The following is a 26483-nucleotide window of genomic DNA, read 5'->3' on the forward strand; positions in this document are numbered from 1 at the left end:
CCTGTGGCCACCTCCTAGGCCTCCAGGCCATGCCCCTTTTCTCGTTCTCCCTCCCTGGTTTCCCTTCCCTTCCTTTCTTTGTTTCTTGTTCTTTGTTAAGTGTTTGTGGTGTTTGTCTTTTTTCTTTTGTTTGATGATTCCCTTAAAGGGGGGTACTGTCACAGTATCGGCCTGCCTTTGTGTTTTTTGTTCTCCCTTTGTGTGTGCTCTCCGGTGATGTCATGGTTCTGTCAACCGGTCAGGTTGGGTTTTGTCTGATGAGGACCATGACATCATTGTCCCCTGTCTGTACTGTGTTTCGTGTTTGTGCTTTGTGTGGGTGCACGGGTCTGGTGGTGGGTTATCACTGAGCACGATTTGCCACTGTGTGCCCTCCAGTGATGTCATGGTCATGGCACCTTGCCATGTTGTGTGTGTGCCTGTGGAGGACCGTGGCATCATTGTCCCTTGTCTGTTTTGTCAAAGCTTGTTTACGTTTTTCCCTTATGTGTTTCAGGTGTCGCTGGCATGCTGAATCAGTGTTTCCATGGGAACGCTGATCATTACATCCTTCAGCTATGAGCGACAACTGTCCCATGTTTGTTTCTCTTATTTAAACCAATGTCCAATGTCGGATCATTGTGACTGTTACTGTTTGCCGTTGTGGTATTCTGTGACTGTTTCTGTTAGTGCTTGCTGTTGTGTGCATGTTAACAGTGTTTCTGTTATTTGTCAATGCGGATGCATTGCATGTTAATCACCTTGCAGATCGCCGTCACCCTTGCCACTGTTGCACCTGTCTGTTGGAGGAGGATTCCTCGGATCTGTGCCCCACGTGTTGGGAGAATCACTCGCCTGAGCTTGAAACGCACACACCCATTTCACGAACTCTCATCCTTTACCCCTTTAGCGGTTTTACTTATTGAGCTCGGAGCACCTTTTTTTGTTTTTTGATTTAATAAAGACTCATTGACTGTTTTCCCTCTGCTTTTTGGGTCCTGTTTCCCCAGCGCATTCTGACAGCTGATTTGTATGTCACAAACATTACTTAATAACATTTAAAAACATGAGATACAATTAAATTCTAAAAAGCCACCACATCATATCATAAGAGAGCCCTATACACAAACCATATACACACACACACACACACACACACACACACACACACACATATATATATATATATATATATATATATATATATATACGCACATACACTCAGAGATATATACTGTATATACACACATACACACAACAATCAATTGCTTTAGAGAACTCCCAACCTTCAATTCAAGATGTGTACAAAATAGATTTAATTTTTTCATATATATATATATAAGAAAAAAACTCAATTCAAAATCAACATTCAAACCATGCAGCACCAAAGTTTTTAATCTGTGTATCCAAAAGGCTTTCATTTCAGCAAGTGCTGATCCAAATCCCCACCTCTTCTTGGTAGTGACACTTTCTCAATACCTTTATAATGAAATGATGCAACTGGATGATTATGTTCTATAAAATGTGCTGCTAATAAGATGTAAAAATATAAATTACCCATTAGCAGCACATTTTATAGACCATAATCAAATGTGAATGTATATACTGTATATTTTTATGTACAGTATATGGTTTTTGTTTAGGGCTCTCTTATGATATGATGTGGTGGCTTTTTAGAATTTCATTGTATCTCATGTTTTTAAATGTGCTTAAGTAATGTTTCTTGTTACATACAAATCAGTCTGATATCTCAATTGTCTTAACTGGTTGAGACAGTCTTATTAGTTAATTACTAAACATCCATTGTGATGTCACTGCTTTCACCTGTGGGTAATGACTGACTCAATTTATACTGCTCTCCATTGTGAGGAAATTATACCTTGATAAAGGCTTGTTGCTGAAACATTGGTAATAATATAAACGTGTAAGAGAGAGTGCAGTTATATATTTTTCTTTTTAAAGTTTTTGTCCTAACTTGCACCTCCAAACTTAAGGTGTGCATTTGCTACTGTGTCTCTCTAAATAAAACTGCTACACCATTTAACAGGATTCAAAGTTGTTTTTCACAGAGCAAAGTTTAGCGCTTGATAAACACTAAGACAGTGTTTTTTCTCTTTTGCTCTGGTGTGCATATTTACATACAATAATTAGACAAGTTCAATGTCAAAGCACCAAAGAGAGGCTATTTAACCAGAGCAGTGTAGACTCCACACACATAATATTTGCATTCGCTTAAACACAGATGTGTGAACTTGCCCAAGCAGAGCGCATATACAGGCAGTAACAATTTTATTATTTTTGTTTGACCTTAATAGTTGAGATCTCTGTGGCTTCAGTCACAGATTTAATGGGTGTCGTCTCTGCAGTACCTGTGATGCCCGACATTAAATCAAATTGATTTATTGTCGGGCATCACAGGTACTGCAAAGACGACACCATTAAATCCGTGACCGAAGCCACAGAGACCCCTTCTTATATACACTATATTGCCAAAAGTATTCGCTCATCTGCCTTTAGACGCATATGAACTTAAGTGACATCCCATTCTTAATCCATAGGGTTTAATATGACGTTGGCCCACCCTTTGCAGCTATAACAGCTTCAACTCTTCTGGGAAGGCTTTCCACAAGGTTTAGGAGTGTGTTTATGGGAATTTCTGACCATTCTTCCAGAAGCGCATTTGTGAGGTCAGACACTGATGTTGGACGAGAAGACCTGGCTCGCAGTCTTCGCTCTAATTCATCCCAAAGTTGCTCTATCGGGTTGAGGTCAGGACTCTGTGCAGGCCAGTCAAGTTCTTCCACACCAAACTCGCTCATCCATGTCTTTATGGACCTTCCTTTGTGCACTGGTGTGCAGTCATGTTGGAACAGGAAGGGGCCATCCCCAAACTGTTCCCACAAAGCTGGGAGCATGGAATTGTCCAAAATCTCTTGGTATGCTGAAGCATTCAGAATTCCTTTCACTGGAACTAAGGGGCCAAGCCCAGCTCCTGAAAAACAACCCCACACCATAATCCCCCCTCCACCAAACTTCACAGTTGGCACAATGCAGTCAGACAAGTACCGTTCTCCTGGCTACCGCCAAACCCAGACTCGTCACATGAACTTTGAAGGTCTGTAGCGATTGACTCTGCAGAAAGTTGGCGACCTCTGCGCACTATGCGCCTCAGCATCCACTGACCCCGCTCTGTCATTTTACGTGGCCTACCACTTCGTGGCTGAGTTGCTGTCATTCCCAATAGCTTCCACTTTGTTATAAATCCACTGACAGTTGACTGTGGAATATTTAGTACCACGCTGGAATTCACTGAGCTCCTGAGAGTGCCTATTCTTTCACATATGTTTGTAGAAGCAGTCTGCATACCTAGGTGCTTAATTTTTTACACCTGTGGCCATGGAAGTGACTGGAACACCTGAATATAGTGTTGGCAATATAGTGTAACTAATGATGCATCACAACACACCCAGAAGATGTATCTTAGCACACAGATATTGTATCATTTGAAGATCTATGTACAGTATTGTGCTATTTAGGCTCGCAGCTTAGTGTGCACTTTATTTGCTGCAGTTTTAAGTAGTATTTGAGGAAATTATATTGCAATAAATGTTCTTTTTTTCCTACATCCTGACAAAAAACGATTAACCATTCATGAAACCTCACGGTTAACTTAATGTTAAAAAAGGTAACCATACACATACCTATTACAAACGTCCCCACTAAACAATCTTCAATGACTATATAACTTGTTAAACAAATAACATACTACACACTATTTAAAAATCCTTCATTTTCTTCTCCCATCTTAGTCTTCAGCGAAGGGAAAAGTGTCACTATACTTTTTGCCAACTTCAATTTGTCAACTCTAGAAGGGTAACTATAAGTAATGCAAAACATGGAAAATTACTAAACCAAATATGTGTTAGTTACACAATACATCCAAATTAAACTACAACCAATTCACTTCATTTTCACTTCATTATCAGCATAAGTCTCATTGCAAGAGTAAAACTGATTATTTGTTTAAAGTATTTTGTATTCTATTCTTCACACTCAGTTATACCCTACAATTAAATTAAATTCTAAACTGTAAACTTACAATCTGCTTCACTCCACTAACCCACTGACTATTCAAGAAAAGAAGTTTTCTTGATAATCAGTCAGTATATTTGGACCTATGCTCTCAATTAATGCTCTTAGAATATCTACATCAACTGGATCATGTCGATGCTGTGAACAAAAAAAAAACACAAAGTACTCATAATCCTGAGTCCTGAGCAGCAAACACTTAACCTAAGAACATCAAGAGATACATACTATAGATGAATCTACTGTAGTTTCCTCTTATTTACTTTAGTACTTCTGCAGTCTTAGACATTAAAAGAACCATCGACTTCAAAATATTATTTGCTTTTTACTTCTCAGTTAGCAATTTTGCTTAATAATAAATATTTCACATGTCTTAAAAAGTCTTGGTTACTGATATAACCTCTGTTCCCTGATGGAGGGAACAAGATGTTGTGTCGATTTAGTGACACTACCGATTCGATCTTGAGAGCCCCAATCGCATTTGCTTAAAATAGAAAAGGCCAATGAGAATTGGCAAGTGGAATATGCATGCCACTCTCTGCCTCCGGATATACGGGTATAAAAGGAGATGGCATGCACCACTCATTCAGATTTATGCTGAGGAGCCGATAGAAAGTCCCAGCCATGTCAGCGGCCAGTTCAGCGCCGCAGCAGGAGGGACACAACGTCTCGTTCCCTCCATCAGGGAACAGAGGTTAGTAACCAGTACATTCCCTGTCTGTCACTCACTCGACGTTGTGTCGATATAGTGACACAAGGAGTTCCTATAGTAAACGGCGCAGGCGCTGAACCATGTAACAAGGCATGGAAGAGTGGACATGGACAAGCTGCTGCATGCCTCACAGTGAGTGCTCAACCACATCATGACCTTCCAGTGAGTTAGGTAAAGTGTATCCCTAGTCCCGTTAAGGGGGGAGGAGGCACTTACCCAAGTAGGCTACTGGTGGTGCCTTTCCTTATTTGCTCTTAAGCAGTTTCCCGCCAAGCACTTTCTAGAATAGCACTGGGAAGTGCTCTTCCCTCTCAAGGAAGGAGAACACTACAGAGACCATATCCTACCGGAGGGAGGTTAACATGTGGAGAATACTTCACATGGACTTACCAATGGGGAAGTTCACATATGGAATGATACCACCAGAGGACCCTATATACAGAGAGGGTACGCAGCCACAGTGGCCGAGGCAGAGAAAGCTCTGGCAAGGGGAAACACAGAGTTCACCTGAGGGGAAACCGAACAGTGGAAACTCATCATACGGGATTACCAAGGGGGAACCACCACGCATGAAGCACTGAGCCAGAGCACACAGGCTCACATGAAAAGGGGCATACAACGAGTATTGGGCCTGGTGTCATTACTCCTCCACTGAGATTGTCACCGAACACTGCTTAAGAATTAAAGAAGCATCTGGGGTCCACCGGAAATGGGGAACTGTTGTAGACAAAAAAAGTGAACATTATCACCTTTGAAAAAAACTGAAAGGCACAATGCAAGCGGTACACCATTCCAGCCGCCTGGTCTACCTGCTGTTACCGCATAACACTCGGGTCGAAACCGGGTCTATGCATTATAAAACCTCGCAAAGGTATTGGGTGTAGCCCAACCCGCAGCTCTGCATATGTCTACTAGAGAGGCCCCCCTTGCCAGTGCCCAGGAGGACTCAACACCTCTTGTGGAGTGCGCCCAGACTCCCAAGGGGCACGGCAAGTCCTGAGATTGGTATGCGAGAGAAATGGCATCCACAATCCAATGGGCTAGCCTCTGCTTGGAGACAGCTTTCCCCTTCTGCTGTCCTCCAAAACAGACAAAGAGCTGCTCCGAGCGTCTAAAGCTCTGCGTGCAGTCCAGATAGATTCGCAGGGTGCAAACTGGACACAGCAATGACAAGGCTGGGTCTTCCTCCTCTGAAGGGAGTGCTTGCAGTTTCACCTGATCCTGAAAAGGAGTGGTGGGAACTTTGGGCACGTAAATGGGCCAGGGTCTCAAGATAACGTGAGAGTGTGCCGGCCCGAAATCCAGGCATTTGCTGGTAACAGAGAGTGCCTGCAGGTCCCCCACCCTCTTGATGGAAGTGAGCGCCACCAGGAGGGCCATCTTCAGAGACAAAGTGCTGAGCTCGGCCTGCTCCAGGGGCTCAAAGGGGGCTCTCTGTAGGGCAGGTAGGACCACAGAGAGATCCCAAGAGGGAATCAGGTGCAGTTTAGAAGGATTCAACCTCCTCATGCCCTTGAGGAACATGTTGATCATGCCGCGCTGTCGTGAGGGTCTCCTGTCCAGTGTATCATGGTAAGCTGCTTTGGCAGCCACGTACACTTTCAGGGTGAGGGAGACAACCATCTCTCCAGCCCTTCCTGAAGGAAAAACAGCACAGGCCCAAAGGTGCATCTCTGTGGGTCTTCCCCACGGAAAGAACGCCAGTTTGTGAAGAGACGCCACTTTAAGGCATACAGCTGCCTCATAGAATACACTGAGTGATCGTGCTTACCACCGCTGATGGAAGACCCGCTAGGTCTTCCGTGTCCCATCCAGGACCAGACGTGGAGATTCCAGAGGTCTGGCCGTGGGTGCTGGACCATGCCCTGCCCCTGAGTTAGAAGGTCCTGCCTCAGGAGAATGCGCCAGGGAGGTGATACTGCCAGGAGCATCAGATCTGAGAACCAAGTATGGTTGGGCCAGTACGGCACAAAGAACAGGACTTGCTGCTCATCCTCCCTGACTTTGCACAAAGTCTGTGCAATGAAGCTCACAGGAAGAAACCCATACTTGCGTAGTCCCCGAGGCCAGCTATGTGCCAAGACATCCGTGCCGAGGGGGGCCTCAGACAGGGAGTACAAAAGGGGGCAGTGAGAGGACACTTGGGAGGCAAACAGGTCTACCTGCGCCTCCCTGAATCTCTCCCAAATCAGTTGGACTGCGTGGGGGTGGAGTCTCCACTCCCCACGGAGCATTACCTGCCATGAGTGCATGTCCGCTGCATGGTAAAGGACGCCCGGAAGGTGAGTGGCTTGCAGAGACTTCAACATCTGCTGACTCCAAAGGAGGAGGCAGTGGGCGAGTTGCGCCATGCGACACGAGCGTATGCCACCTTGGCGGTTTATGTATGCTACGGTCGCTGTGTTGTCGGTCTGGATCAAAGGCCCAAAATCAAGCCTTGAATCAACAGCCGAAGCCTTCTCAGGGCCAGCAATACCACCAGTAACTCTAAGCAGTTGGTGTGCCAACAGGTTAGCACTGACTGAGCATGTTCAGTCGTAAGACATGCCTTGAGAGTGACTGAGTCCAACTCCATACTGGGAAAAGAGATGCTCCGCACAGGGGAGAGCTTGCTCTTCTCCCAGTTGACCTGAAGCCCGAGTCGGTCGAGGTACTGAAGCACAAGGTCCCTGTGTGCACACAATAGATCTTGCGAGTGAGCTAGGATTAGCCAGTCATTGAGATAATTGAGAATTTGTATGCCCTTCTCCCTCAGCGGGACCAGGGCAGCCTCTATGACCTTGGTAAAGATGCGAGGGGACAGGGACAGACCGAAGGGGAGGACCTTGTGCTGGTATGCTCGTCCCTCGAAGGCAAACCGAAGAAAGGGTCTGTGTCGAGGAAGGATCGATACGTGAAAGTACGCGTCCTTCAGGTCGATGGCCTGATGTCGTACTGATGCCAGGAGGCACTTCTGCGTTAACATCCTGAATGGATGCCTGTGTAAGGCTTAGTTCAAGGCACGCAGATCCAAAATTGGGCTTGATCCTACCCCTCTCTTGAGCAAGATAAAATAAGGGTTGTAAAAACCCTTGCACAGCTTGGCTATGGGGACGGGCTCTATTGGTTCCTTCGCCAGAACCTGGGCAGGCGTCTGGCAAACTGGATCACGTAGTTGAGGCAAATTGTTCTGATGAGCCAACGTGAGGGGCTGGAGAGCACTAACCAGGCCTCCAGCCTCCGTGACAGCGGTACCAAGGGGACGACAGGACTTACCATGCCCGGGCAGGGTGGTTCGCAGCAAGGCAGCCCATGGGGGATGTGCTGCTCCGCAAGCCCACAACGGTGGCCGGTGACTGGGGCGGGTGAGCGACCCCAGAGACCAGCACACTTACCTGTTCGCCGGCTGTCTCTCGACAAAGAACCAGGAAATGGGAGATACTCGCATTTGCCTGATTGACCGGAAAGACTTCCAGCGCCTTGCCGTCGTGAGTGCATTGGCCAAGGGAATGAGGCAACGAGTCGTGCCGTGGCAAGATGTGCTTAATTGCCGCGGTCTGCTTCCTTACTGTCGAGAACTGATGGGCAAAATCCTCGACGGTGTCGCCAAAAAGCCCCCCATGGGAGATGGCCACATCGAGAAAGAGGACTTTCTCAGTGTCACGCATCTCTGCAAGGTTGAGCCACAGGTGCCGCTCTTGGACCACAAGGCCAAGGGCGTGTTCCGTAACCTTCGTCGCAAGCAAGGCAAGGTCGGTTGCAGTGCGGAGTTCTTGCATCAGCCCTGAGTCAGTCCTACCCTCGTGCAGATCTTTCAGCGCCTTGGCCTGGTGGACCTGCAGGATAGCCATGGTGTGCAGGGCGGAAGTGGCCTGATCCGCGGCCTTGTAAGCCTTCATCATTAAAAAGGAAGAGAACTTCCAGGCATAAATACACCACTACGGCGCACGCTCTACCTGGGGAAGCTCGACATATCCCTGAGCCGCTCCGCCGTCAAGGGTAGTCAGAGTGGACGAGCCCGCGAAGCGTGTACAGGCAGAAAAAGGTGCCTTCCATGACTTTGTTAGCTCCTCGTGCACTTCCGGGAAGAAAGGCACCGGGGCGAGACACGGCGGTGAGTCACGCTCTGAGCCCAGAAACAAATCATCCAGCCACGAACGCTCAGGGCAGGGTGGAGGGTTCCACTTTAGCCTGATGTTCGCAGCTGCCTGGACAAGCACGGCTGCCATCTCAGCGTCCGCCTCATCTGGAGCTCAGAAGATTCATCTGCTTCCGATAGCAGAAACCCACCCTCCAATGCTGCGATCAAAAGCTCATCCTCGTCGCGAGCCATGAACGACACATTAAATCCACACTGAGGCGGACCACCTGTATCGCTCGACAGCTCTTCCAGATAGAACAAGCGTGCTGGGGAATGGAAGGTCCGTGGGGGCTGAGCTGGCGGAAATGCTCCCATGTCCACATCCAGATCGCCTGCGGTGCTTGCTGACCCAGCCGGCTGAGCATCAGCCCAGGACGGACCAGGTTGGGGAGCAGCCGTGGTGGCTCCTTGCTTCATGAAGAAGGAAGTGAGCCTTGACCGCAACGTTCTGATGGGCATGTTCTCGCAATGAGAACATGACCCTTCCATGAAAGCTGCCTTGGCTTGCTGGCACCCCAAGCACTTGAGACAGATTTCATGGCTGTCCGGAGAGGAGAGATAATGGCCACATCCAGTAGCACAAACGCGGAAGGACAACCGTTTGCGTGAGCTCTTTTATAAGGAAATATACTCTTTTGAATATACACTTTTAGCACTCGTGGACTCAGCCACCAGAGCACCCAGGGGAAGCACAACACTCGACCATGCGAGCGTAAAAATCCAGCAGCATAAGCAATGTATAGTAGGGACGAACACACATGCGTTCGGCTCCGAAGAAAAAATCTGAATTAGTGGTGCACGCCATCTCCTTTTATACCCGTATGTCCGGGGGTGGAGAGTGGCATGCAAATTCCACTTGCCAATTCTCATTGGCCTTTTCTATTTTAAGCAAAGGTGATTGGGGCTCTCAAGATCGAACCTCTAGTGTTACTACATTGACACAACGTCGAGTGAGCGACAGACAGGGAACTACCATCAATCATTTAAAACACTACACATACTCAAAGTCTTCAATACACATATGTACCTTTTGTTTCTAAGTTCTGCTTCAGGTATGTTCTGTGGTGCAGCCTTCACAAAAGAAAAAAAAAAATAATAGGAACCACGTGTACTTGTATTCACTAGTAAGTTACACACATAACCAGCTGTGTTTTCATGCAATTGTCCATTCTTAAAAAAGAAAAGTATGTCACTGTAAGCAGTATAATATAAGATGAAAATGATATTGATTGTGCCTACCCTAACAATGTGCAAAGTCCAAATCTTTTTTTTTTCTCCCCTTTTCTCACCAATTTGGAATGCCCAATTCCCAATGTGCTCTAGATACTCATGGAGGCATAGTGACTAGCCTCAATCTGGGAGGTGGAAGACGAATCTAAGTTGCCTCTGTGTCTGAGACCGTCAATCCGTGCATTTTATCAAGTGGCTTGTTGAGCACGTTACCGCGGAGATGTAGCGCGTGCAGAGGCCCACGCCATCTCTGCGGCATAAACGCACAACTCACCACGTGCCCCACCGAGAGCAAGAACCACACATTATAGCGACCACGAGGAGGTTACACCATGTGACTCTACCCTCCCTAGCAACTGGGCCAATTTGGTTGCTTATGAGACCTGGCTGGATTCACTCAGCACGCCCTGGATTTGAACTCATGACTCCAGGTGTGGTAGTCAGTGTCAGTGCTCGCTGAGCTACCCAGGCCCCCTCATGTATTGTTTATCATAGATAAGTGATGTATTTTAAATGTTGGCATTCAAAATACCTATATAATACCTATATTTTTTATTCTTTATGGCAAACAGCCATAAAAGGGAATGTACATTACAGTATGTGTGCTACATTTTGAAATTGCATCATAAAGCGTTTATTATAACAGGGAATAGATTTCACAACTTACTTGAGTTGTTTTTAGGACTGGTAATTTTACTCTACTCACATAACATTTTTTGGGAAGTAACAGTACATTTACTTGAGTATGATTTTTCAGTACTCTTTCCACCCCTGGCCAAGCATTAAAACAAGTAATCAACTTTGCCAAACAGTTAAACATCCATGCAGAGACTGCTGTACTCCCGCTGTGTAATGGACTGACTGAATGCCCCACTGAAACATGTGCAACACATTGGCCAGCACTACTTCTCTATTCTTCTGGACATGACGTAAGCACGCAAGGATGAATGATGTCAGTCTGAGATTTTGCGTGAAATCCGTCCCAACAGCTCTAAATATAACTCATTATTGCAGGCTTACGGTAGTGAATCTGGGTAAGAAAAGGACTTTTTTTATGTACTCACTCAATAATGGATTTTTATTAATTATTAACAAAAATCTTGCATAGTGCAGCTTTAAACAGAATAAAAATTCTCATCAAAAAAATTTTTTCCCCACTGTAATTCATTCATTTAGGGGTATTTTAAAAAGATGATTTCATCCTCTTTTCTTTATTGTTAGCAGTTATTATATTTAATGAAAACTAAAACAAAACTGAATTTATTGGAAAAAAACAAACTAAAATGAAATTATTTTTCATAACTCCAAAAACTAAATAAAAAATAAAAAAATGATTTTGAATTCATTTTAGTATTCATTTTTGAATCACTAGGGTGAATATGGGCAAAGTGGGACACTTTTGGAAATTCTACTTTTCTTAACATTTTTAATTATGATCCAAATGCTACATTTCCTAACATTATACATTTGAAGAAAGCCTCTTATCTAAGTCAAACACAAAAAAATTGTTTGAAGTACTTCATTCAGCTGAAGTACTTCATCCATTAGTCAATCCCTAAAAATAAAATTACTAAAATTAAAACTGAAATAAAAGTCTATAATAATGTCATGGTTACTTGTGTAACCTCCGTTCCCTGATGGAGGGAACGAGATGTTGTGTCGATGTAGTGACACTAGGGGTCACTCTTGGGAGCCCAACACACCTCTGGTCTTTGAAAAAAGGTCAATGAAAATTGGCGAGTGGTATTTGCATGTCACTCCCCCGGACATACGGGTATAAAAGGAGCTGGTATGCAACCACTCATTCAGGTTTTATGCTGAGGAGCTGATATAAGGTCTGGCCATTTCAGCGGGTAGTTCAGCGTTGTGGAAGGAGGGACACAACGTCTCATTCCCTCCATCAGGGAATGGAGGTTACACAAGTAGCCATGACGTTCCCTATCTGTCACTCACTCGACGTTGTAGTGTAGTGACACTAGGGGTCCCTATACGAAATGCCACAACTGGCTGAACTGTGTTACTTGAACTGGCGGTGTGTGGTGGGCAGACTACTGTGTGCCTCATAGCCAGCACACCAGGTCGACACGTAACCTCCCCCAACATAGTTATGAGTGTCGAATAGCCCTTTCTGGGGACAAGTCGACTACCCAAAAGATAGAGACAGGCTTAACCCAGTCGTGGCCTCTTTTCCCCTTCTTTTTTTCCACTCCCTAAAAAAGAAGGGGGATTATCCGACTGGGCCGCCAGGTCTAGTCAGGGGGTGTCCCTCCCAAGGGGAAGACACTGCGGAGACCACACCTCGCCCAAAGAGAGGGGGGGATATTTAAGTGGAAGAATATGTCACATGGTCTTTCCAACCATGTGGAGAGTCTTCAAGGTAGATCCTGCCCAATGGGGGAGGAGTTACAACAAACATGGAGACTGGGGCAGAGGGGCTCTGCCCAAGGAAGATGCAGTTTGCCAACAGGGAAACGAAACTAGCGGAAGATATATATCGCATGGGGTTAGCCTTACAGGGAACCGCCACATGCGGAGCACCTACCCCAGAACAGGACTCTTAATTAGCACGTGTACTGGGCCGGCAGCGAGTCTCTCCGAAAACTCGACTGCCACAGGGCTCGGAGGAAGTCAACCAGGGAACAAAGTTTGTGAACACTACTGGGAATTAATGGCGCACGTCTTCAGCTCCAAGGGAGGTGGAAGGCGCTATGTGCAAGCGATACACCCGGCCAGCTATCCCAGGCTTATCCGCTTGTGTTGTGTGCCACTGCCTGGGATGAAACCGGTTCCACCCGGAGGTTGTAGAACCTTGCAAAGGTGTTGGGTGTTGCCCAGTCTGCTTCTCTGCAAATGTCTGTTAGAGGCACATTTGGCCAGGGCCCAGGAAGCCACTACACCTCTGGTAGAATGGGCATGTAGCCCTACCGGGGGCGGCATGTTCTGAGCGAGATATGCCATAGTTATGGTGTCAATGGGCCAGTGGGCAATCCTCTGCTTGGAGACAGCGCTTCCTTTCTGCTGTGCACCAAAGCAGACAAAGAGCTGCTCAGAGATTCTAAAGCTCTGTGTGTGATCCAAATAGATGCATAAAGTGCACACCGGACACAGCAACAACAGGGCTGGGTCTGCCTCCTCCTGGGGCAGCACTTGCAGGTTCACCACCTGGTCCCTAAAAGGGGTGGTGGGAATCTTGGGCACATAGCCCGGTCGGGGTCTCAGGATCACATGAGAGTAACCCGGACCGAACTCCAGGCACGTTTCGCTGACAGAGAACACTTGCAGGTCACCTACCCTCTTGATGGAAGTGAGTGCAGTCAGGAGGGCAGTCTTCAAGGAGAGTGTCTTAAGCTTGGCTGACTGCAAAGGCTCAAAGGGGCTCTCTGTAGACCCTGAAGAACTACGGAGAGGTCCCATGAGGGAACGAAGCATGGTCTGGAGGGATTCAGCCTCCTGGCGCCTCTTAGGAACCTGATGATCAGGTCGTGCTTCCCTAAGGACTTTGCGTCGTGGTGTGCTGCTATGGCGGCAACGTACACCTTCAAGGTGGAAGAGGACAGCCTCCCTTCCAGCCTCTCCTGCAGGAAGGAAAGCACTGATCCGACTGCACATCAATGGGGGTCTTTGCGCCTCGCAGAGGGGGCCCTAGCCTGAGTGATTGTGTCTACCACCGCGGGTGGTAGACCGCTTAGGTCTTCCACATCCCATCCAGGGGCCAGACATGGAGATTCCAGAGGTCTGGGCGCGGGTGCCAGAGGGTGCCCTGTCCCTGAGAAAGAAGGTCCTTCCTCAGGGGAATTCGCCAGGGGGGAGCTGTCGCGAGGAGCGTGAGGTCCGGGAACCACGTCTGGGTGGGCCAGTAGGGTGCTACCAGGACGACCTACTCCTCGTCCTCCCTGACCTTGCACAGGGTCTGTGCAAGCAGGCTCACTGGGGGAAACGCATATTTGCGTAGGAAATCAACTCCAAATCAGCTGGACCACCTGAGGGTGGAGTCTCCACTCTCCCCTGAGGGTAACCTGCCGTGACAGTGCATCCGCTGTAGTGTTGAGGTTGCCCGGGATGTGAATGGCTCACTTGAAGTGCTGCTGAATCCAGAGGAGGAGACGGCAGGCGAGTTGTGACATACAACGAGAGCGCAGACCGCCTTGGCGGTTGATATATGCTACCATTGCTGTGCTGTCTTTCCGAACTAACACGTACTTGCCCTGGATCAACGGCCAGAACCTCTGCAGGGCGAGCAGAATTGTCAACAACTCGAGGCAGTTGATGTGCCAATGCAGTCGCAGGCCTGGCCAGAGGCCGGCGGCAGTGTGCCCGTTGCAAACAGTGCCCCAGCCCATTTTGGATGCGTCTGTTGTGACCACGACGCGCCTGGAAACCAGTTCTAGAGGAACACCTGCTCATAGAAACAGTCAGTCCAAGGGCTGAAAAGACGGTGACAGACCGACGTGATGGCCACGCGATGTGTCCCTTGGAAGGATCGAGACATGGAAGTATGCATCCTTCAGGTCTACCGCCGCTAACCAATCTTGATGCCGGACGCTAGCCAGAATGCGTTTTTGGAGTCTGTGTAAAGCCCGGTTCAGTGCTCGCAGGTCCAAGATTGGCCGCAACCCACTGCCTTTTTTCGGTACGATGAAGTAGGGGCTGTAAAACCCTTTCTTCATCTCGGCCAAAGGGACAGGTTCTATCGCGTTCTTCCATAGGAGGGTAGCGATCTCTGCACGCAGGGTGGCAGCATTTTCACCATTGACCAAGGTGAAGTGAATACCTCTGAACCTGGGCGGGCACCTGGCGAACTGAATCGCATAGCCGAGTCAGACGGTCCGGATCAGCCATCGCGACGGATTGGAAAGTGCGAGGCACACGTCCAAAGTTCCGCGCGAGGGGGACCAAGGGGACAACGTCGTCGGACGTACCGGCAGGTGGGGCCTCGCAGCGGGGCGGAGCGTGAGGTGCCACAGCACGTCGTGGCTGTGCTGAGTCTAGGGACATCGAAGCACTTACCTGGCTCTTTGTGACCACCCCTGGAACAGCCTGGGATGAGGGAGGAAGAGGCCTGTCCTCGTAACCCGTGGAGACTGCCACATCGGGGGCGGCTGTGTGCCATAGCTGGGCATTCAGGGGCGGAAAGGCCACCGCTGGAGCACCAATCCTGCAAGAAAAAGCCCGTGGACGGTAGTCGTGGTGACGACCGTACACACCGGGTATATGACCCAGGGAGGAAGGAAGCCACTCTTTTGCTGAGCTGTTGGGAACCGCAGCCACTTGGGCATGCGGCAAAATCAAACAAAAAGGCAACAAAAGATTTTCCACCCGGCCCTCCACCGGGGGAAGGAGTGGTCTTCTTACCGGCTCTACGTGAGTGGGTTCCCTCGTCCCTGGGTCGCCTGTCTTAGGGGTGCTTCGAGGACCTCCGTGGGTTCTTCGGCGCCAGCTGTGAGACGGGTTGTGTCGGCTTCCTGCGGTGGGCTCCATGCCGGGGCCGGGCCAAAGGGTGGGCTACGGCGGAGCCGGTGCAGTCACCGCAGGGGGATACCCTTGGCGACGAGCAGACGGGGTGCGGGATCTTGAGCCACGCTGGGGCAGGATGTGCTGGATTACCTCTGTCTGTGACGAGCCGGCGAACTCATCTGTAAGCCCGATTGGGGCAGACGAGTGTGCTGGGGAATGGGCGGTCCGCAGGGGGATACCCAGCAGAGACGATCCCATTGGGGTCCCCAAATCGTCCCCAGTGCTAGCCGCACTGGCCTCATACCCGTAGGTAGAAGGACCGAGGCGGGGAGCCACTGGGGTGGCTTGCTTTCTTACGAAAGCAAGTCGCGACCGCGACGTTGCCATGGTCATGTTCTCGCAGTGAGAACATGAACCATTCACAAACGCTGCCTCCGTGTGGGTCACACCTAGACACGAAAGACAGCGATCATGACCATCTGAAGTTGAGAGATAACGACTGCAACCAGGAATAACACACAATTGGAAAGGCATCTTTAAAAAGACGCGTCTTTAAAAAGACGTTCCGCGTGTGCGCTCTTTTAGAGGGGAAAAGCTCTTTTAGAAAATAAACTCTCTAGTTTTTTCTGCCGAAGTGCCCAGGGGCGTTCTCTGCAGTGCACCAGTGCAGAGGAGGGAGAAGCCGCTGAAATGCGCCGTCAGATCTAGCAGAGGTGAATGAACAGTAGTATTCAGCTCAATGAGCATGACCGTTTGGCTCCAAAGAGAAAATCTGAATGAGTGGTTGCATACAAGCTCCTTTTATACCCGTATGTCCGGGGGAGTGGCATGCAAATACCACTCGCCAATTTTCATTGGCCTTTTATCAAAGACCAGAGGTGTCTTGGGCTCCCAAGAGTGACCCCTAGTGTCACTATATCGACACAACGTCGAGTGAGTGACAGATAGGGAACTAACTATATATTCTTTATTAAATAAACACGAATATAAACATAAAAAAAGAAAAATACTAAAACTAAAGCTCACATATTTTCTGATTTTGAAAGCATTGCATCATGGATGAAAGCCAAAATGTCACAGGTCGAAAAGAGAATCTCCTACAAGAGTAAAATGCTTGTGTTGGGCCTCATGTATTCAGATAGAAGACAAAGGCAGGCCTAACAGTCATAAAACCTAACTCAGCCCCCACATACCAAGTCGTAAATCTTACTGATAAAAATCGCGCCAAAACCAAAAAAGACTACAAATCCCATGAAGCCTTGCTCACTAAAGGATCGAACTCTCAACTCCTATTGGATGAGGCACACAACAGAACGTCCCTCAAACATGACATCATAAGGAGTAGAAATACCTCTGAAATGCTTCCAGGATTTGCTTCCAGCAACTTTGTTTGCAGTGTGTAGACACAGCTCATCGCTGCTCTCAGGTGCAACCTCGTGGCACAAGGAAGTAACGTCCAACTTGAAACTGTGTCCATCTCGCTGGACGAGTTGAGATTACTCTGTGTTCCACCGAACACTCTAACAGATCCAAAGGAGACCACTAAGCAATCCGCATCTTCATCCGTTTGCCTGCAGAAGTGAAGAGAGAAAAGATTTCTCTTCCATCTTCAATCAAGTTGACGTCGCTGATTTCTCCGCCAGCCTGCTGAGAATCAGCAGCCGTACCGCCCGCTGACAGAGTGAGGAAACGGCCTCCCGTCATCACCCAAGCCTCGAGGAACCGAGTCAGAGTTAAAGGATGGATGAACACACATTCTAGCTGCAACCTCTTGTGATTCAAGTAAGAGGTTTACGTCTGGGCAGAGATAGGATATTATAGTGTGTTATTCTTATGTATCAAGGTTATGGCTTGTACAGTTTACAGACCGCCGAGTCCGCTCATTGCGGCTAATGCTCAAGGTAATTAATTATCACGAATGAGATCTGCTGTGTTGTAGTCCAACCACATTGGACTGTTGTGTATTTCTGCCATCGCGGGTGAGACCGGCACACTGAGTTTATCCATTAAAGAATCAAAGACCGCGGGACGGTTTACGAGCTGTCCACCGCGTCTCTGAGTGATAAACTAACAGCTGCTTTCTCTCCCATGTTCACTTTATTCTCTCTCTCTCTCATACTAACCACACACACACACGACCCCTCACAAACATTCTCGCACACATTTTTGGCTAGTAGATAGCTTCGTGATATAGCTCAGCTTTGTCCTTAAGCTATCGTACAAGCGGATAAACGTGGTAAACTGGCAGACACCATTGACTGGTTTCTCTCTACATTCGCGGCCATAATCTCTGGCCGGAAGTCTTGCATGACATACTCTCCGTGAGAGTCACGTCCGCCATTTTGTGCGCGTCCCTCCTTACACACACACACACACACACACACACACACACACACACATACACACTCTCTCTCTCTCACACACACACACCCTCATGTGTTATAGGATTATTTTGGTTTCCATATCTAATCATATCACTGTTTAGTTTGTAGTTGTAAGTCGGAAGTTTATTGACTGCATTGTATTAATTATTAATTGATATTACTGCATAAATAAACTTTGTTATATTTCAAAGAGAAGTGTTTTGGTTTGTTTTGCATACACCTGTGTCATGCTGACGGGATGTCAGAGCTCGTATACAAGCCTTCATTGTTTCATTTTGAAAATCGATATTCGGATGTCGATTTTCCTGAGAGAACAATCTAATATTGAGACTGTTATACTATCTGGTTATTAATCCCTGATTCCAAGGTGGTGCCCCGTCGATATTAATCCTTATTAATATTCTATTGATTTTTGATAATTGATCATTATCTTTGATGATTGTTGAATTTGAAGGATCAATAAGCCATTTTTATCAATGTTTCATCGATGTTAACAATTAATGATTATCTTTGATAATTGTTGATTTAAAGGATTAAAAAAAATCTAACATTGATTCAAATCAATGTTCTATTGATTTTAACAATTAATAATTATCTTTAATAATTATTAATTATTGCTAATAACCAAACCCACTCCTAAACGTAGTGCACTACATTTACTGGAGCCCCATATGAGGTTTTAATGAGTTAGATTCTATTATTTAATTTAAATACTAATTAATAACTAAAGAAATAATTACCAATTATTTCTGATAGTAACACTGATCTAAACAACCAGTAAAGCCCTACACCACATATAGGGTATAAGCATACACATATGTATCAGAAGTTCTAGTAATTATTATTATTATTTTTAACTCATCTCTCTCTCTCTCTCTCTCTCTCTCTCTCTCTCTCATTAGAACTGTAACTAGAGAGGATACTATACGTGACAATGGCTTCATCCTCCAGTCCAGTTCCTACAGTGCAGTCAGCCATCACAGCTCAGTCTCAGAGTACTGTTATTTCTCCTGTGCTCAGTGGAAGCACATTTAATGCCCCAGTTTACATCACCACTGACTCGAAGTATAGAGGTAAATAAACTAACACTTGCTTTATCAGATTCCCTTAAGATACTGTGATAATGTATTAAAAAATAATGTCCACTTCAGATTTAAAAAAAAATTATGAATAACATGGGGTGATGTGTTTGATTTTTACATCTAATTCTCCTTTTCTGTGTCTGTAAACAGTAACAGCTGAGACTGAAGGCTCCTCTGAGGATCCTGAACCATCTGGAGGTGGTTAAATTACAGTTTCCCCTACTCAATGTTAAATTACACTGAATAATTATCCTTTAACAATTTAAATGATTTAAATTGTGTATTCTCATTTATTTTCTTTTTCACTTTTTGTATTCCTTTTGTTCTCTTAGGCACAACTACAGAGAAGAGCAGAACTGATCATGTTGACTACAGTGAAGTCAGCATCAAACTGAAGAACACACTAAAACAAGAATATGAGCAGATACTGGATGGTAATTTACAGACCAGCCATCAGAAATACCTGAATGATATTTACACTGATCTCTATGTGGTGAAGAATGAGACTGGAGGGGTAGTGAATGAGCATGAGGTGAGACAGATCGAATCAAATCTCAACCGACCTGCTGCTGAAGACATCCAGATCCAATGTAGTGACATTTTTAAAGTCCAGCGTGATACGGGTCGACAAAACAGAAAAGTTCTGACAATGGGGATCGCAGGGGTAGGAAAAACTGTCTCGGTCAACAAATTCATCCTTGATTGGGCTGAAGGAAAAGAAAATCAGGATATAGTGTTTATTTTTCCTCTCCCGTTCCGTCAGCTCAATTTTAGTGAAAACCAGTGCAGTCTCATGGAACTGCTTCACAATTATTTTAATCCTGTTAAACAACTGCAGTCTCTTCCTGAAGGTGATGGTGAGGTCATGTTCATCTTTGATGGTCTGGATGAATGTCGCTTCCCTTTGAATTTTGACAATAATGAGAGATTTACAGACATTCATGAAAAAACATCAGTGAGTCAGGTAGTCACAAACTTGATCAACAGAAGTCTGCTTCCCTCTGCTCTTGTCTGGATCACCTCTAGACCAGCAGCTGCTAGTCAGATACCCCGAGAACATATAAACCAGGTGACTGAGGTACGAGGATTCAACGATGAGCAGAAGGAGAAATACTTCAACAAAAACAGCAGTCCTGATGTATCAGAGAAAATCATTTCTCACATTAAGAAATCAAGGAGTCTCAACATCATGTGCCACATCCCGGTCTTCTGCTGGATCTCTGTCATTGTACTTGAGCCTCTGCTGAATCAAGGGAGTCATGACAAGATTCCCACAACTCTCACAGGAATGTACATTAGCTTTTTACTTTTTCAGATGCATCAAATGAAAAGAAAATTTAGTGAAGGTGTCTCTAAATCTTTTGATCAGATTGTTCTGAAGCTTGGGAAACTGGCCTTTAAACAACTTGAAAAAGGCAATCTGATTTTCTGCAAAGAAGATCTTGAGGAATGTGGGCTGGATGTCTGTAAAGTGTCTGTAAACTCTGGGTTATGCACTCAGATCTTTCAGAGAGAAAAGACATTCCATGAGAGAGCAGTCTACAGCTTTGTACATCTCAGTGTCCAGGAATTCCTTGCTGCTCTCTATGTGTTTTTCAAATATGTGTGCTTCAAAAGAAATGCCCTTCTCCAAACCCTGCAAGAAAAAATAAAATGGAAATTCTCAAAGAAATCACTATTGAAGCTTCACATGACTGGTGTTGAAAGAGCCCTCATGAGTAAGAATGGACACCTGGACCTTTTCCTCCGGTTCCTCCTGGGTCTCTCACTGGAATCCAATCAAGATGACCTGAAAGAACTACTGCAGAGACTGGAAGTTCAACAAGAGAGAAAGAAAGACATTGCTGTCTACATCAAAAATAAAATAGAAGAGGCAGAATCAGCAGAGAAGACGTTGAATCTCTTCCACTGTCTGAGTGAACTGAAAGATGACTCTCTGGTGGAGGAGATCCAGAAGTATCTGAGCTCAGGAGATCTCTCTGGACAGACTCTTTCTTCTGCTCAATGGTCAGCTCTGGTGTTTGTGCTGTTGATGTCTGATGAGACTCAAGAGATGTTTGAGCTGCGGAAATATCGAAGATCTGATGAAGCACTAATGAGGTTACAGCCAGTGATCAAGAACACCAGAAGAGCACTGTAAGATTCATCTCTAAATTCATTTATTTACATGTTTAGTCATTCAACTTTAAATGTATGTGTTCACTCTCGGGATTCTTGATGCCAAAGCAGTTCAGCAGGTGTGAATAAATATAAATGTTTCATATTGGGGGATGATATTAAATGCCATTAGATAAGTTGTGCATTCTATCTGCTGTTAAGAAAAGGGTCATTCCTGGGATTTGGTATTTTGCAACTTGGATTTTTTTTTAACAACATTTGATACATTTTCTGAATACTCCACAACATTAAGTACATGTTATATTTTCCCATCTCAGCCATTAAATCCCTTTTATTATTTTGTATTTATTTTGTATTTTTTTCTGATTTGGTCACCTGTTGTTCTCAACCTCGTCATGGTCATATTGGAAGTTGTTTGAAAATGAATCAACACAAAAGTGGTTATAAAATAAACATCTACCGAATGCTCATGGCTTCAAATGTAACATTTATGACAGTTTTCTAATTTTGATATGAGTGTTCTCATTTTTATGTGGAGAAGTGTAATATATTGATAATTCCATACTTCTGTTACAAATTCATAATTAAGAGACATTCTGCAAAATTTATCATATTCCTTCTAATGATGCATTTTGGTCTGAAGTATAGATAAGTGAGTATTATGATCTAAAGTTCAAGGCATTGATGCTTGCTTACACAACAACCACAAGCTCCACACCCCACCTTCTAAACTCACTACTTCAGATGTATGTGCCCTCCAGAAGCCTGCATTCTGCAAGTGAATGGTGCCTCGTGGTGCCATCTCTTAGAGGTACAAAATCACTGTCCGGACCTTTACCTTGACTGTTCCCTGCTGGTGGAATGACCTGCCTAATTCCACCTGAGCAGCTGTGTCTTTAGCCTCTTTCAAAAAACAGCTAAAGACACATCTTTTTCTTGAACAACTAACCCATTCATACTAACTTCATACCATTCATACATAATAAAGCCTTCATGTGCTTTAAAAAAAAAAAAAACTTTCCTTGCTAAGTGTATTGCTGTAAGCTATGTTGTATATATTGTATTACAGCATTTATTATATTTGTTGCCCCTTTTGTTGGATGAATCGTTTCTATTGTTCTCCTCATTTGTAAGTCGCAATTTTTTTTAGATTAGATGATTTGACAGGTGTTTGCCAGCTTTATCTCCAAATTCAAATGGCTGTTGTCTGAGTTTAAGAAGTATTTGTCCAGTTCTTGTTTAGTCCTGAAAGTTTCGTAGTGATTCATTATGTAGGCCCTTGAGCAGTGAGAAGGTCCAGTCTCTTTACCTCATCTTGTAGATGTTTTTCTCTTGCTGACTGATCTTTATTTTTATATGAGCATTATGATATTATTTACCTCTCATGACAGATTTAGCAGTTTCCCATATTGTGTGCATGCAGAAATCCCCTTAGATCTTTTTCATCTTGACAAAGGATGCCTATCCTGTTTTAAAAAGTGGAGTAATGAAGTATTAAATCACCAGCTGGGTGGTGGATGTGGCTGGTGCTCTGCCAGAAAGATGATCCTGATGGGGGAATGGTCAGAAAAAGTGATAGCATGAATAACTGGGTCAGTGATTTTGTATGTGATAGAATTGCTTGTCATAAAGTAATCTATTCACAAATAGGATTTGTGGTGAGGGGAGTAGTATAAATAGTCCTTACGGTTAGGGTTATTAAGGGTCCAAATGTCTATCATTCATTAATCTGACATATAATTCTTAAGAAGTGATGAAGAATGGTTTATTTTTCCAGCTACAATTGTTGAACAATCTTTCTTTGGGTCCAGTACTGTGTTAAAACTTCAGTTTTACACACCCATGTGCACACACTGAAATATGCACGTGCTGTACATTCAAAATTGTGACTGAACAGAGAACAAACATACTTTGAGAAGCAGGTTTGCCGGAGTGTATGGTGTTACTGGTTTTACTCTGTAAAAGTGACATCAGCAGTGTGACATTTTATATCGGGTAAAAGGGGGAAACATTATGAATGGAACTTCCTATATCAATACAAGAGCTTAACATATAGAATGGCATTAAATAAAGTATAGTTGCCTAATGAAGAGTTTGTGATAAATTAACCTAAACAAATTCTGTCTTTCAATGTAAGTTAAAGATGTATTAAATTTCACAGGCAGCAAAGCATGCGTATTGACAGAAGATGTTATGTTTAAATAGCTCGTTACATCCAACTATTTTGATACGCATTTTGAATGTGCACATAAGAAATCCTGAATGAAAACGCTTGACATGCGAATAAACATTTTATGTTCTAGGCAGAGGGTGATTATTTAGAGTTTCACATTAGATAAATGCACATTAAAGTTATTTGCATACTGATGACATGTTTTGGCCACATGTAAAGTACGATAGCATTATGCTCGTCAGTTGGTATTGGTGTGCAATAGCTTGATGTGACAGACCCAATTATAGGTCCGACCTTGGCACCCAGTTCTTCAAATACAGCCCTTGACATTCGTAAGTGTTAAACTCACATCTAGTGGTTTTGAGTGTGGGCGCTTGCAGGTTTATACAGAGGCTGCCGGTGTATGGGCAAAGCAGACATTTCAACCCTCATTATATGAGATATTACACTCATTCTTCTGCATCTCCTGGCAGCATTTAATAAAACGATGTTCAACACCTCTGTGGCAAACGTTCGTATGTTGGGCAGATAAAGAGGAAGCGGGAACTGTTTTCCAAGTTCCACATGAGTCAGGTTTTTAATTCTCCACAAACAATAGTCACTTTTCAGTTACACACAACAAAAGGTTGGCTGTTCAGCACATAAAAAGTGCTGCTTTTCAGCTTCTACTAAACACTCAGTAGCAAACACACAGCCTCTCGTGTGCCTCTCTTCTCCTCTTTCAGTGGACTGGGCCGTCTTTTAGAAACATAGAAACAGTAATTAGTAACAATTCATCTCTGGATGTCCTGACCGCTTTCTCTCTCCCCAGACAGGCGCTCGACCATGCCCTCACCACCACAACCTCAAATACAGCTGTCTCTGAAACAAGAGACTCTATCGGAGGAGCTCATTTCCTAAAATTTTCATCCTCGTTTCCTCGCTCCTCCGTCCTCTAGACTGTGACCCGGAAACTGATCAAAGTCCGTCATCATGAAGGACGTACCAATTCTCTAAATGCACACTTGAGGAAGCGAGGATCAAGGACCGAGGAAGCTTACCGATGATGCTTGAGTGGGGAAACACAGGAGCTTCCTATGCAGAAGACTTTTTGGTCGAAGCACCCGACACACGCACAAATTCTCCTCCCCCTTCACATCTGACACAACATTTTTAATTCATGCTCCACCTTTGCAGTTTAAATAAACCAGAACTATCACATACTTTAACTGTGCATCTTGAATTATTAGGTTTTATAATGAAAATATCAATTTATCAAGTTTTAACAATATAATGGAAAGTGCTCCTATGTAATGCAGCTGCGCAGTGACGGTGCTCTGAAGTGACGTGTGAGTGAGCACATTCCATTTTACAAAAACATCTTCTTGCGATTCCTCTGTCCACGTTTCCTTTCCTTCCATCCTTTCCTCGTTTCCTATGTGGGTGGAGCAAGGAAACGAGGAAAGGAAGCAAGGAAAGGAAAAGAGATGCACAGTTTCAGAAATGAGAAGCACCCTATGATGTCAAGGCAGCTCCCTTAAGATAATGCGCATATTATAGTGCACTGAAATGATTCACATTTTTTTTTTTTTCTGTCCAGTTTTCAGAAATGCACTTAAAAAATTTGAATAATTATGTATGGAAACCCAGCTATTGACAGGAACAATTGTCATGACCCAATTACACAACATACATTTCGTTGCCAAAGAGATGTTGTCCCTCAACACTGTTGAAAAGCGATCTTTCAAAAAGTTGAACAACACATAAATAAATCTGTTTGCACTTTATTTTTATTTTTATAAGAAATTTAGAATATTATAATTTTTAGTTAAATAAATACTAAATAAAGTTCAAAGTTTGAAATCAAGCTACCTTACGTTATTGTGTAAGATTATTGCATAACAAAAATTATCTTTAGTACCTAGTGCCCAACCAGCGGTATTACGGTGGTAGTCAGTTTGAAGGGTAATATCGCACAGGTGTGAAACTTATTATATCGTGGCAAGTCTACTGAGAAGTGTAACTCCAAAACACTCTTAACCATATAATGTAATATTTCTGACATAGATTCGCTTATTTAATCTGTTAATACATTACTTTCAAACATATATGCATTGATTAAACCAATTGCTTTTATAATTTTTAATTTAATTATTTATATTTATTTATCACACATTATACATTTGCACATATATAGTGAAATCCTTTTTTTCACATATCCCAGCTAAGCTGGGGTCAGAATGCAGGGTCAGCCATGATATAGCACCCCTGGAGCAGATAGGGTCAAGGGCCTTGCTCAAGGGCCCAACAGTGGCATCTTGGCAGTGCTGGGGCTTGAACCCCCAACCTTCTGATCAGTAACCCAGAGCCTTAACTGCTGAGCCACCACTCTTTTGATCTCTGCTTCTTTAAAAAAACATGGTTTCCTTTATCTCAGTGGCATGAGATGTCATGACTTTGCTGACTTTAGCTATCTACACACACACACATACAAATGGGCTGGATTCTGTTGGTGTGGTGGTGTGAAAAAAATGTTCCTTTCATGGTGTTTGGGGTCAGATTTGACTACACACTGGAAATGACTGGGAAAGTGTTTTTTTAATTAATTTTTTTATTTATCAAATAAAATCAATAAATCTGCCACAATGCAGAACACACACACACATACAAAGAAATGAAGGAGTGGTACTATAACACATCCACAATGCAGAATACATGTGCTTTCTCTTTGCAGTACCATGGTCTGTAATCATTTATGTGGCATCATTGCAAAAACTGACACTTCGAAATACCTCAAACAAAACAAATGCTAAACTTTGACAAAAATACTAACTTTAATGTCTTTGAAAATGTCTAAATATATATATCCAAATGCATAACTTGTGATAAGATCTAAAAAAAAAATCAGTTTGCCAAAACCAGACATATGAATGTACATCTGCAGCCACCTGCTGGATATATATTGTTCCCTGTCAAAAGCTTCACTTAATGCTGCGCTTAATTCAGCGCTTATGGGAACGTCTTTAGGAGTGACCAGCTGTGAATATGTGTGCAACACGTCAATGAAATTGACTAGAACCTTTATAGCCTCTGTTGGTGAAATCATAATGCGCCAGTACCAGGGGCTATAAATAGATGTGCCACAGGTGCATCGTAAGGTCTT

General features: G+C 44.5%; 1 protein-coding gene across 4 annotated transcripts in view; it reads left to right on the forward strand.

The window, feature by feature from the left end:
* Positions 1–26483, forward strand: part of LOC127432446 (NACHT, LRR and PYD domains-containing protein 12-like) — a 612890-nt gene that overhangs the window by 485355 nt on the left and 101052 nt on the right. For all 4 annotated transcript variants that reach the window (XM_051683537.1, XM_051683539.1, XM_051683541.1 and 1 more), the window contains 3 exons: positions 18871–19041; positions 19201–19248; positions 19383–21186. In XM_051683537.1, coding sequence (XP_051539497.1) covers positions 18903–19041; positions 19201–19248; positions 19383–21186 — 1991 coding nt within the window. In that variant the 5' untranslated portion in view covers positions 18871–18902. The remainder of the gene's footprint in view (positions 1–18870; positions 19042–19200; positions 19249–19382; positions 21187–26483) is intronic.

Source organism: Myxocyprinus asiaticus, chromosome 42, assembly GCF_019703515.2.
Source record: "Myxocyprinus asiaticus isolate MX2 ecotype Aquarium Trade chromosome 42, UBuf_Myxa_2, whole genome shotgun sequence".
Classification (NCBI taxonomy): Eukaryota; Metazoa; Chordata; class Actinopteri; order Cypriniformes; family Catostomidae; genus Myxocyprinus; species Myxocyprinus asiaticus.